General features: G+C 65.6%; 1 protein-coding gene across 1 annotated transcript in view; it reads right to left on the reverse strand.

The window, feature by feature from the left end:
* FBRSL1 (fibrosin like 1) overlaps nt 1-12,563 on the reverse strand; it is a 77,527-nt gene that overhangs the window by 22,302 nt on the left and 42,662 nt on the right. The window contains 1 exon segment of the mRNA XM_042961363.1: nt 8,393-8,422. Coding sequence (XP_042817297.1) covers nt 8,393-8,422 — 30 coding nt within the window.

A 12,563-nucleotide genomic window follows, 5' to 3' on the forward strand; every position in this document is an offset into this window, starting at 1 on the left:
CCCCCCCCCCCCCCCGCAGGCCACGTCCTGGGGGTAAGTGGCTGCTGAGGCTGCAGATAAAAAGGCATGGGGCCCGTGACAGGGAGACCAAGGACAGGGCCCTGGCCGGGGGGGTCTCAGGGAGGGGGACAGGCTGGCCAGGCCTGAGTGCCCTCTCCTCCCTCCCTGGTCGTCCTGGCCACGTTGGGAGTGTGGCCTAGCACGGGAGAACCCCTGGGGGAGGACCGGCAGACCCCGCTGGGGGCGGGGGTGGCGTCCGGCGTTGGAAGAGAAAGGCCCACAAATCTCACCGACGGGCTGACAGAGGCTGAAATCAGACCCCGCTCAAACAGCGAGCTCTGCCTCCTTACTGACCGGGAGCTACCAGTCCAGTGCCTACAGCCATGGGGGAGTCCAGACGGTGCCAGCGACACGGCGTTTCAAAGAACCGAGACAACCCCCTCGGAAGCCCATGGAGGGCCTGCCAGCACCGGGAGAACGGCCTCCGGGACGCTGCCCGGAGCCACAAGGCTCTGAAGGTGCCCGGCCTGGGCGCAGGGGGCCTGGGCCGTCCACCGTCCAAACACCGTGGCCGTGGCAGCTCTGTGGCTTGTGCTGTTCAGGAGGTGGATGCGAGGGACGGGGCAGCCCGCTGCACTGGCTGGACAGTGGCCCCATACGATACGCCCACCCAGAGCCTCAGAATGTGACCACGGTGGCATCAGGGTCTCTGCAGGGGTGATTAACATAAGGGTATCGAGATGAAATCTGGATCAGGGCGGCCCTAAATCCAAGGACTCTGTCCCTCCAAGAGGAGAGACAAGGAGAAGCCATGTGACGACAGAGGCAGAGACGGGAGGGTGGAGCGGAGACCCCCCCCAGGCCGGAGGAGGCAGGAGGGACCCTCCCCTGGAGCCCCGAGGGCGCACATGCCCTGCCCACACCTGGATTCTGGACTTCTGGCCCCAGACCCGTGGGAGAGGGGCTGTTCACTGCCCCCCCCCCCCACTCCTGCACTGGCCACTGCCCTTGTCACCAGATGGCAGGGAGGCTTGGCTCTTCAGGCCTTCCCCTCTGGGGTTAGGGGGCTACAGGCCCCCGGGGGGGTGGGGCTGGGGGGCCCCCAAGGGGCAGAGGACTGTGGTGGGGCCAGGGTGGGCGTGGGAGCTCCGACCACCCGAGGCCCCAGCAGGCGCGGGGCTTGACCCCCCGCTAACCCCTGCCTCATCTACCCCTTGGTCTGCAAGCTCTCACTGCCTCTTCTAGCGCCCGGCCGGCTGACTTGCGCCCAGCCACACCTGCTCGGAAAGACCCTGGGGTTCCCACCGTGCCCCCACCTGTCCTGGAGGTGAGCACCACCCACCCTAAAGCCTTCACCAGGCCCGTGAGGTCAGTGGGGCAGATGGGGTGTGGAGGGACTATGATCCCTCTGGGCACAGAGGGGAGCAGACCCACAGGGGCAGCGGCCAAACAGACAGATGGCCCCTCTCTCGGCCCCCCACCCCAGGCAGGCCCGGTATGACCCCCGGGGCGGGGGGACGTGGGGGGGGTGCCCCAGGCCCCACACCTCCACGTCCTGCTTAGCTAGTTCTGGAAGGGACAGAGGGACACACAGCCCCCACCATCTGGGCCTGTCACTCCACTGAGTTGGAAGGGGACAGGTTCCAGGCCGGCTCTGCACGCAAGCTGTGTGACCTCAGTACCTCTGCTCTCTGCTGAACGCCGTGGGTCCCGGGGTCAGTGCTCGCCCCCACTTTCTGTCCCCGGAGAGTGGCTCCACATCTGCTGTGTCCTGCCGGCTCCAGCCGGGGCCGTGTGTGCACCCACGGAGGGGCCCAGCAGGGCTGTGGGGGCGTGCTCCCTAGCGCTGGGGCCAGGCTGGCCCCGGTGGGGCGGCCCAGGGCGGCTGTCCCAGACCAGCGGGGCCCTGAGGCATCATCTGGCTGCAGGGGAAACCCGTCCTCTTCCCCAGCCTGTTTCCCCCAGACCCTGTGTCACTCAGGCTCCCGTGAGGTGAGTGTTTGTCACTCGCAACCCAAGGCATCCTGGTCTCCCTCACCTCCCTCACCCTGCCCTGCTTCTTCTGGGCCCCTGGTCGTAAAAGCACTGTCCACCCTGTGCTATGGCCTGAGACCTGGGCATCGTACCCCAGCAGTAGTAGGAGAGCGGCGGTCTCTATGACACCCGTGTCCTAATCCTCGGAGCCTGTGAACATGTCGTCGGTCACCCTACAAGGCCACAGGGCTTTACACACTGGGTTAAGGAGGACGCAAGCCTGGAGGACCCTGGCGAACCCAACCTGGTCACAAGGGTCCTTACAAGAGGGAGGAAGAGGAGGAGGGGGAGGAGGGTCAGATCCGAGAAGACGTGACAACAGAGGTGGAGACCTGATGTGAGGAGCCGGCGGGGAGGCCACACGGCTGGAAAGGAATCGTGTGCTCCCTGGAGCCTCCAGAAGGAGCCGCCTAGGCTGACGCTTCCGTTCTGGCCTTGTGAAACCCATTTCACACTCGCCACCTCCACAACTATAAAGCTTGAGCTGTCTGAAGCCACTGAGTTTGTGACAAGGTGTCACAGCAGGTGCTAAGGTGACCCCCACCCTGCAGCCAGAGCCCAGGCCACACCACCTCTGCCAGGACACCATGGCCTGACCATCCCGGGGGGGCCTCCAGTCCTGGTGGATCCTCACTCTGGGGGACCTGGGGCATATCACTGAGGCTTTCTGTCCCTCAGATGCCCTACTCAGAACGGGTAACAGAGGGTTATCTGGGGCCAGGTGAGCTGATGGTCCTTGCTGGGACCTACATGCCACACCCAGTGCCTGCCTGGACCCTCAGTAAGCAAACAGCCCAAGACCCTGCCTTGGACAGACCCAGGAAAGACACTGTGGGCACAGCTCAGAGTGGGGGTTGGCTTCACTGCCCCCGCCCCCACCACCACGCCATTCCCAGCACCCACATGGGGTGCAGGGGAGCACAGGCTCCCTGCACCGTCATCCCCACGGCAGCTGGCCGGGAGGCAGGACGGCAGGTGAGGGGGACAGGAGGGCCTCCTACGGACTCCTGGGCAGGTGTTCGCGGGAGCGGGTCTAGGAGAGCCACGTGGGGAAGCAGGGAGCTCTGAGGGCCAGGAGGCTTCCTGCAAGAGGGGCTGCAGGTGCTAATTCGGGAGGCAGCTGGCCTGGGGGGCAAGTACAAGCGCCCCCGTCCCCGCCCCCACCAGAGGGGGGTGATCCCAGGACACAAGCGGGTGCTGGTCTGAGCACGGGCCCTCCTCCTCCCAGGATCCTTCTGGTTACGGGCCGGAGGGCAGGGGCTCCGCTATTTGGTCCACGGCGCCCTCTCCTTGCAGTTCACGGGGGCCCGGGAGGTGGACTCTGTGAGCCTCATTGCAGAGATAAAGCAGAGGTTCAGAGAGGACCCCAGTCAGGCACAGAGGAGCCTGGTCCAGAGCGTGTGCTCCCTGCAGACAGCACACAAGGAGCGAGGCTGACCCAGGGGCACAGATGCCCGCTTGGCTCATTTGGGGCAGCCCCCAACGTGCTGTGTACGGGCCAGATGCTCGCACCTATGCCTGGAACGCTTGCGTCCACCCCAGACCACAGGCACCCCTGTGACCCCCACTTAGCAGAGAGGAAGTGAAGCCCGGAGGGTGCGGGCCGGCCATACAGGTGCCGGTGGCCACAGACGACCCCTGCCCCCACCGGCTGGCCAGCTGCTCAGGAGCAGGCAGAGCCTGGCGCTGGGGGTGTGTCCTCACAGGGGATCTGGCAGGCCAGACAGACAGCCTGCCTACGAGGGGGAGCGCGCGCGGCCTCGGCCACCTGGTGGGGCCACTTGGGCAGACGGCAGCCAGTCCAGGCCCAGGAGGCTGCCTAGTGAGCCCCACGCAATTTTTCACCCCATACTTTTCCAATAAAAAAGCGGTTAGACACCACCCACAGCCTTGCGGAGGGGCCATCTGGCAGCCCAGGCTGCCTTCCCTGCCAGCAGCCAGCGCCCGCAGTAGGGCCGGGATGGGGTGCTCGGGGGCAGAGCCTGGCCTGTCAGGAGGGGTGGGGGTGGCCACCCGCAGGGGGAGGCAATGGGGAGGGGTGGGGGTGGCCACCCGCAGGGGGAGGCGACGGGGAGGGTTGGGGGTGGCCACCCGCAGGGGGAGGCGACGGGGAGGCCTTCCTCCAGGGATGCTGTTGGGCGGACACAGAGCCCAAGGCCAGGGGTGAAGCGGGGGATGGGTTGGCAGCAGCCCAGGGGACCAGTGAGGGAGGGGCGGCGGGGCCGACAGAAGGCGCGGGTGCATCTGACCTCAGACCCTGGCAGGTCTAGGAGGAGCAAACAGGCTGGCAGAGAGGGAGGCTGGCCCGCTCGCTGCCCCGTCCGGGGGGTGACCTCCCTGGGTGCTGCCCACCGGCCATGCTTTCCCGGGCCCAGTGCGCGCATCCTGCCAGCGCGGACAGATCCAGGGCCCGAGCCGCACACTGTCGCCCTCCTGCCCAGACTGCACATGCAGCACCCCCCCCCCCCGCCCCAGCCCCAGAGCCGCGTCGGCGTCTTCTGCCCGCCACACAGCAAGCAGAGCGACAAGTGGAGCCCGTTCCAACGCTGTGTGGTACACGAGTGCCCCGGGGCTGAGCGAGTGTCTGGGAGGCACCCCGTGCCAGCCCCAGGTGGATGGCTCTGCCTCTCACTCCCGTGCTCTTACAGTCCTATAAGATCAGGGCTCTGCCCTTCCAGAAATACTGTGGGGACACCTGACCTTCCTCCCCTGACCAGCTCCTCCTGGAAGGGGCGAACGACCTCACCCTGCCGTGCGCCTGGAGACAGGTCGGGGCTGCAGAGGGCAGAGGCCCTTCTCTGGCTCCTCTGGCAGGTGAGCTGGATGGGGGGCGGTGGGGGGGGAGGAGCTGAGTGTGCAGGTGAGCTGGACCAGGGGGTGGGTGGGGGAGGAGAGTGCACCACACCCTCTGAGCTGCACCTGCCTCTTGATGGGCTGGGAGGAAGTTACCCGTCACCCAGAAACCCAGCCTGGGTCAGCAAAGGAAGGCAGAAGGAAGTCGGGTCTCTCTTGCTATCCGAACTCACTACTCACCCCCCTAAACTCCAGAACCAAGCGGTTTTGAGTAAGGGGGTGTCCTTGCCGTGGGGGAAACTAAGGGGTCTGCGCCGCAGGCAACACCCACCGGGCACGGTATCCCCGTGCAGCCCGGAGGGACAGGGGCCTCTTGGGACAGTGGTTCCCCCTCAGCTTCCCACTATGATCTACACAAGGGGCCCGTGTGAACTCACGCACTCTCCCTCTCTCTCTCCCTCTGCTCCAGCCCCACCGGACATTCTGCACCAACATTCCCCGCCTCACCACGCAGGAGGCGATCGGTGCGGTGGGAGGTGAGCTGCGGGAGACGTGGCACCGCGGCCTTCACGGGCAAGGGGTCACTGTGAGCGGGGGAAAGCCGTATGTGAAGTCTGGCCGGGCCGACAGGCAGCAGCCTGCTGAGCACGGACAGCCCAGCCTGCACTTTCAGCTGAGAGAGACCAAGTCCTCTATCAAATCACTGTTCACTCCCGTTTCCACTACGGCAGCCACACGCGGGCCCTAACCAACGTGGGCCGTGTGGCTGAGCTGGCATGTGCTCCTTGAGCGCCAGGACTGAGGGCCGGGAGGTCCCGGTGTGCGGGCAGTATGGGTCTCTGCGTCGGATGAGGGCAGACTTGGGAGGGGACCAAAGGGCCTGTGCTCTGTCCAGATGCGAGGCAGTGAGGGCGGGGGGAGGCGGGGCTGGACCTCTGCAGCACAGGTACAGTGGCCCGACCGGTGCCGGTCCACCAGGCACGGCCCACCCCAGGGGCAGAGAGGCAGAGATGCAGACACGCATCGGCGGTGGGTGGCGAACCGTTCCTCGGGGAGGCCTCGATCCAGGCAGCCTCTCTGAGAAGCAATCCTGAAGCTTTAGGGCCCCGTCCGGGCCCTCACCCACCCAGCCTGTGCAGAACCAGGGTCGGCTGCGTGGAGTCTCGGCCCCGGCTTGGGCCTCCCTCCCAAGCTGCGCAGGGACGCGGCCTACTGTCACAGACGATGCAGACACTCATGGGAGCGGCGAACCCGGGTGACCAGGGACCAACCTGAGCCCTTTCCCGGGCTCTCCAGCCGAGGGCTTGCTGAAACACGGTGGCTCGCTCACTCTGACTTAACTGACTCAGAGCTTGCCGTGGCCCAAGACAGGTGTCTCTATGACCCTGGTGCGGGCAGGGATGATGGGGCGGGAGACGGGGGTGGGGAAGTGGGGGAGGGGGCGGCCCTGCTTCCTCCTCTGGCCCCAGCCTCCCCGAAGCTGGGGACAAGGGGAGGCATGGCCTGCCACCTGACCTGCGATGGAGCCAGAGGCCGTCACACGCTAGGGCGGGATGTGTGGTCACATCACCCGTGCAGACCACGGCCATGGCTGGGGCCCAGCACACAGCGGTGGGGGAGGCTGGCCCTGCCCATGGCCACCATCCCCCTTCCTTCCCAGGACCCGCAGCTACGGGCCCCAGTCACAGCCCGAGGCGGGTCTGGGCCAAGTGACCACACCTCACACGGCAGAGACATGGGCCCCAACACAGACCCCAGCCAGCCCCTCCAGGCAGGGGGCCCTGGAACCCAGACTCTGGCCGTCCTAACACCCTCTAGGGCAGCAGTTTACGAGGGGATCCGCAGGAAGACGAGAACCCTCAGCTCCAGGCCCTGCCCCGCACCCGTCCGCGGTGCACCCCACTGCCCACCCCGCACCTGCTCTCCCCCGTTCCCCGGCCGGGACCGGCCTGTGGGCTCCCTGTTGGATGTGAGTGCGGAGGAGGCCAAAGCTCCGGCCTCCTGCTACCCTCGGCCGTGGCCTGCCACCCGCTCCAGGGCACTGACGGCCACGTCAGCAGTGACCTCTCGTTCCTGGGGCGCGGTCTCCACCTCTTGTAGCAGGGCTGGACTCACAAGCAGAGAACAGGCAGGACCGGGCGCGACCAAGGGGCCAGGCCGAGCTCTGGAGGCCCCTAGGGGGCCAGGGTCGGCCCTGTGCTGCCGGAGGGAAGGAGGCAGCGGTTCTAGGTGGCGGGGTACCAACCGCAGCAGCGTCAGGGCTTGGACAGATGGAAGGAACCAGCGTGGGGGTAGCGGTTCAGTTTCTCCTGTGGAAACAGGCCGGGGTCCTAATGGCGGCGGCCGGCGGCCTCTGGAACCCCCTCGAGCAGGCCCTGGCCTCAGAGAGAGCTGCCTGCAAGGTGTTTTTAGATCAAGGACAGGCCGAGGGCGACGCGGTGGCCCAGGCGCGTAATCTAACTCACTCAGGAGATCTCGGAACGACTGTTCCCGTGGACGCACGCCCATCCCGGGGCCCATGACAGCCACGGAAGTGCCTCAGGGGACCCCGATGGCGATGGCGTTCTTTCCCAGCCGCCCGGCCTCCGGCCACCTTCCCCAAACCATCCAGACCGCAGGGACAAGCCCACGTGGGACCTCCAGGCTGACTTGCCTCGGATGTGCGGCTTTCCAGTCCTTTGCACACTTGCTCACGTATTTGTCTCCCGAGAGGGGCCGTCTGGCTGTCCCCCCAGGACAGGCGGGGACACACCAGGTAAGCGGGAACCAAGGTCACACAGCACACAGATGTCCCGTGGGACTTTACCCCGTGTCATAAAACTTGCCTCAGAGCCGGTGTTCAGGGGGACCCTTCGGCCCATCTCCCGAAAACAGCGCTTGATCGCACCGTCCCCGTGGCCTGGTCAGCCCCTTGCTGCAGCCTGGTGCACGGCCATCACCTGCAGCCTCATCACCAGCTACGACTCTTCCCAGGTGGGCCGTTCACGTGTCCGAGAGGACTATGCACCCGGCCTGCCTGGGGTCCAGGCGTGTGACCCTTACCCTCCCTCTGCCTCAGTGTCCCCGGGTATCCGTCAGGGAGGCTCGGTGCCCTCCCCCTCTCCCTGGGCTGGGGGAGAGGCCCACAGTGAGCGTAGGAGCCTGGGCCGGCGGGGGCCGGGGGGGCATCTCTGCCCATAAGGCGCCCAGCTGCTGAGCTCAGGGCTCTGGGCGACCTCTTTCCCTGCTCCCCACAAAACACCCCAGGGCCGGTAGATGACCAGGACCGAGGGCCCTAAGGAGGCCTGCGCTGTGGTTTCTCCAGCTGCATAAATCCTGAGTTAATGGGAATTTCATTGTTCCTGAAAAGGAGGGTAATTATGAGGTGCTAGCACGCTGCTATTAACGGAAGTCTCTATTTTCTGGTGACGTTTACAGCCCCCAGCCTGGAAAGCTGCCCTCCCACCCTGCTCTGCCCCTGGCGGTCTCCATCCCAGGGAGCCCTGGTGGAGCCTGTGGCGGGGCCCCTTGTCCTCTGCACCCCTGTGGGTGGAGGTCTCAGGAGGAGGTGGGGGGGGGGGCTTACCTTGTCGTCCCCTTCACTCTCGCTGTCACACTGCGGGGAGAGAGACAGAGGAGAGTCAGAGCCCCGCAGCACCCCTGGGCAGGGCGGGGCGGGGGGGGCTTGTGGGGAGAGGGGGCCTCGGTCAAGGGCTCTGTGGGGCCGGCCAGGCAGACCCTGGGGCCCAGAGTGAGCCGTGCAGCCCCCTCCTCACCCCGGCCACACCTGGAGCAGCATCACCCCCGTCCTGGGACAGAGCTGCTACCCTGCGACCCCCTCAGGCCTCCTCCCACATGCTGGTCTCCAGGCGGGAAGAGCTTGGTCTCCTGGGCGGCAGGCACAGGCCACACCCCACACGCTTCACGAGGCCCACGGGTGGGGGTGGGGGCCCGGGGAAGGGATCGAGGGTGCCCTCTGGGCAAGGACACGGGAGCCTGGCCCGGCTTGAAGGGGCGGCAGGGAGGGCGAGGGGCTAGCGGGCCCGGACCCCTGGGACAGACAAGGGGGTCAGGACAGGCCGTGGCCACAGCACCGCCTGCGGGAGAGCCGCCGCAGACTGGGCATAAACCACGCCACGTATCAGCTCGGCTGCTTTAAAGGAAGGCTGGCAATCATGCGAACAAATCTTTGTTTTCCGTTTTCAGTGCGCAGAGCTTTAAAAAGAAAGACTGCTCCTCTAGAAACCACAGCAATGCCCCCCTGCAAGAACGTAAAGAAAAATAATCCCTTTCCAGCAACTGCAATTACGACACGTCCCGTCGGATGAATTATCCCGCTGAAGAGAAATCTCCGGGGCCCACGCAGGAGGGTGGGAGGGAGTCAGGGGTACGCACTGCTCGCGCGGTGCCCTCCACTTGGTTAGTGCAGGGGGGGGGGCCGGGGTGAGGGCAGGGGTGCGCTCCACGACAAAGCTCACAGAGTTGCGCACGTGTGCCACTCGCTGCAGCCGAAAGTGACCCTGGGGGCTGGGCACGTTGGGGGGGATCTTCTGAGGCCACGAGCTTCCCACCCTCAGCCCCACGGACCCCCCCTCCCCCCCGCAGGGCCTGGACAGAGGCCCCCCGACCCCCAGAATCGGGGGGAGGTCCTTTCACAGAAGGGACCGGTGGGCCCACAGGGTGCTGGCCGCATGGCTACTAGAGGCCAGGGCAATCCTGCGTGGCCGGGTCCGGGGGTGGGGAGAGGGGAGAGGGGCTGAAACTCAGGAGGCATATGGGAAGGCGAGGAGGGGCTGGAACATTCCAGAACACGTGGCGTGTCACTGTGCAGTCCCAGTGAGCTGGGACTGAACTCTGCTGTGGGAGCCCTGGCCTAGAGACAGGGAAGGCCAGGGTCTCTGTGCTGGCAGAGAAGGGGTGGGGGCCAGAGGGTCGTGGCCTGTGGGAGGGGGCCCTGGAAGGGGGCCCGTGCACAGCTGGCGCAGAAGAGCCAAGCTGCCGGCAGAGCTGTGGGAGGCCCCCCGCCGGGCCTCTTCCTGCTCCGTTAGTGGCACCAAGCCCTTGGGCTGGACACCGCGGTCCCTTCACCCTGCCGGGAGGGCTGGGCCTCGTGTGCGGCCAGACCGCGCTGGGGCGCCCGGAACCCCCCAGGCCGGGCTGCCTCACACCTCTCCCCACGGCTTCAGGTGTCGCGATGAGAGCTTAATGGCCCGACAATCAAGGCGGGGTGAGGGTGCGTTGCGGCGAGTGCACGGATCCTGTGATTAACCAAACAGCACGCACACCCCTGTCAGCCAGCACAGGCCACGTCGTAGATGAATTCGCGTTATTAAGTCCTACTGAATTAATGTTTAACTGCAATAGAGTCGGAACCGAATGAGGCAATTAATCAGGGCAAGGAGGGGAAAAAGAGCCACATCCGTCTTACAGGGGCCGCCTGAACGAGGTGACCTTCACAGGGTTGGGCCAGGTGGCCCCGGCGTGGGTGGGGGTCCAGGCGGGGAGTCCACGGAGCACAGGACAGACTCCAGGCCCCGAGGAGACGTGCCGGCTGTGGCCGGGAGGCCACAACACGGGCTCCGGAGCAGACGCCCACTGGGACGCTGTGCCACCACCCATGCTGTGCAGGCCTGGGCAAGTCCCTTGACCTCTCTGTGCCTCAGTCTGTGCTTCTGCAAAACACAGACAACAGCGCACCTACAGGGCTGTTGCGCAGGTTCCGTGAGTGAATCCGCGCAAAGCACTAGAACAGTGCTGGGTACGAGGCCAGCAGGACATACAGCACGATGGTATCTTCATCACCATCACCACCATCGTCGCATCGTCACCACCGTCACCGTCACCGTCTTTGCCATCGCTATCATCCGCGTCAGCCTCTTCCCTCACATCACCCGAACAGCCCTTGGATGCGTCTAGCCCCCCAGAGGGTCTGGGCACAGACACCTCTCACCTGACAGTGCCCTGCTCCCCTACGAGCACCCGCTCAGGAGGTCTGGAGAACTTGGCCTCCATCACCAGGCCTTTCTTCCAGAAACCCGGGCAGCCGCTTGCTCGGGTGGGGCTGCTTGTCACCCTCCAGCATTGGGAGACGCAAATCAACACGGTCATTCGACAGCAACAGAAATGTGCCTTTTTCTCGTCTCAGTGCGAACGTAATTACCGCTTCACGGCGGAGCTTAGGGGAAGGCCGCTGGCCTTCCATTTCTCAAACAAAGGCATGAAAAATTCATGGGCGGGGAAACTTGACGCTGAGCCCACGGCTCCCATCAGCTGCTCTAGCACCTGGGCCTGGCCCAGAGGTGCCCACGGGGAGTGGAGAGGAGAGAGGCAGGGAGCCGGGGCAGGGTCCCTCCTGCTCACGTGGGGCCCAGAGGCTGTCCTGGGCCCTGTCCTGGATGAGGATGCTGGAAGTCCTCCCCGCTCCAGCTTCCCACTCGGTGCCCCACTCTACCCTGCGAAGCAGGAGGCGTGTGGTGTGGTCCACAGTCTGGGGTACCGCCTCTGGAGGTCCAGCTGGCAGAGCTGCCCCGGGGGCAAAGGAGAACCTTACTTCTCACCAGTCTGGGACTCACTCCGGAAGGGCACTGTTGCTCACAAAGGCCCAAGCAGCTGCAAACCAGAAAAATCAGCAGGGTCCATGGTCTACGTGGGGGTGGAAGGCAACGGAACATTCTATGCCGCTCACTTGAGCGTGGAGGCAGAAACTCAGACTGTCTGAGCTGCTGGACAGTTAGTGCTGACCCCACCTGGACCGGACCCATGCGCCCTGAGGTGTGTCCATGCACTTTCCGTGTGCCCTGGGGACACCCGAGGAATCCTTGCTGTGGTCGTTTTCCCTGGGCGTGCCATCATGGCTCACGCGTGCGTGTGCATGTTGCGACGCGTGTCAGGGTGTGCTCTGGGCCTCTGTCAAGTGAGCGCCTGGGCATCCTGTCCAACGGGTGTCCCACCGCACGCCACGTGTGCACCCAGGGGACCTGACAGAGCCGCCTGTCCCCGGGCGTGTGGCCGTGCCGACAGCTCGTCTGTGCTTAGGGCTCTCACCCTCCCGTAGCCCCTCGCGGGTCTCACCGTGCCTGCTGGCACTGCTTCTGAAGAACCTGGGGGAGGGAGCGGCTGCCTTTCCGCCTGCGTGGGTGTCCCTCCTCCTGGAGAAGGACACGAGGGTGCTCCCTTCCATCGTGCTGCACGCACTCCACGGGGGTTCAGAAAGCACGCCCAGTAAGCAGGGCAAGCTAAACAAGGGGCCGTGGACAGGCTGGGCGCTGGGGCTGGGGCGCCCCGGTCACGTGAGTGAGAACCACCAATGCAGGGCCATGCCTCGGGACCCCATGGGCAGGCAAGGGTGCCAGGAGTGGGGTGGGGGCCGCAGTCTCCTCCGGGGCGGCCACAGGACCAGCTGGGTGACCGTCTCAAGTGCTGAACGGCACCGCAAGTGTGGGTCACACGACACAAGGCGGGAGCTGTCCAACCAGTGCTCGCCGTGGTATTAGCCCATTACATGGACAAGAAAGTGGAGGCTCAGGAGCTAAAGGGACTTGCTTGCAGTCGTGTGGCCCAGAGGCAGGAGCCAAGCACTAGGACCTGGGGGTCCGCTGGGCCGGCAGGGCAGGCAGGACAGAGGCGTCCCTGCATCCCAGCAGCGGGAGGCCTGGGACGGTGTGGGGGGTGAGGCTGACGGCACATTTGCTCACTGGGGTCACTTCTGTACAACTCAGGCGCCACCACAGACCCACCTGCGTACAGATGGGGAAACT

The sequence above is a fragment of the Panthera tigris genome, chromosome D3, assembly GCF_018350195.1.
Source record: "Panthera tigris isolate Pti1 chromosome D3, P.tigris_Pti1_mat1.1, whole genome shotgun sequence".
Taxonomy (NCBI): Eukaryota; Metazoa; Chordata; class Mammalia; order Carnivora; family Felidae; genus Panthera; species Panthera tigris.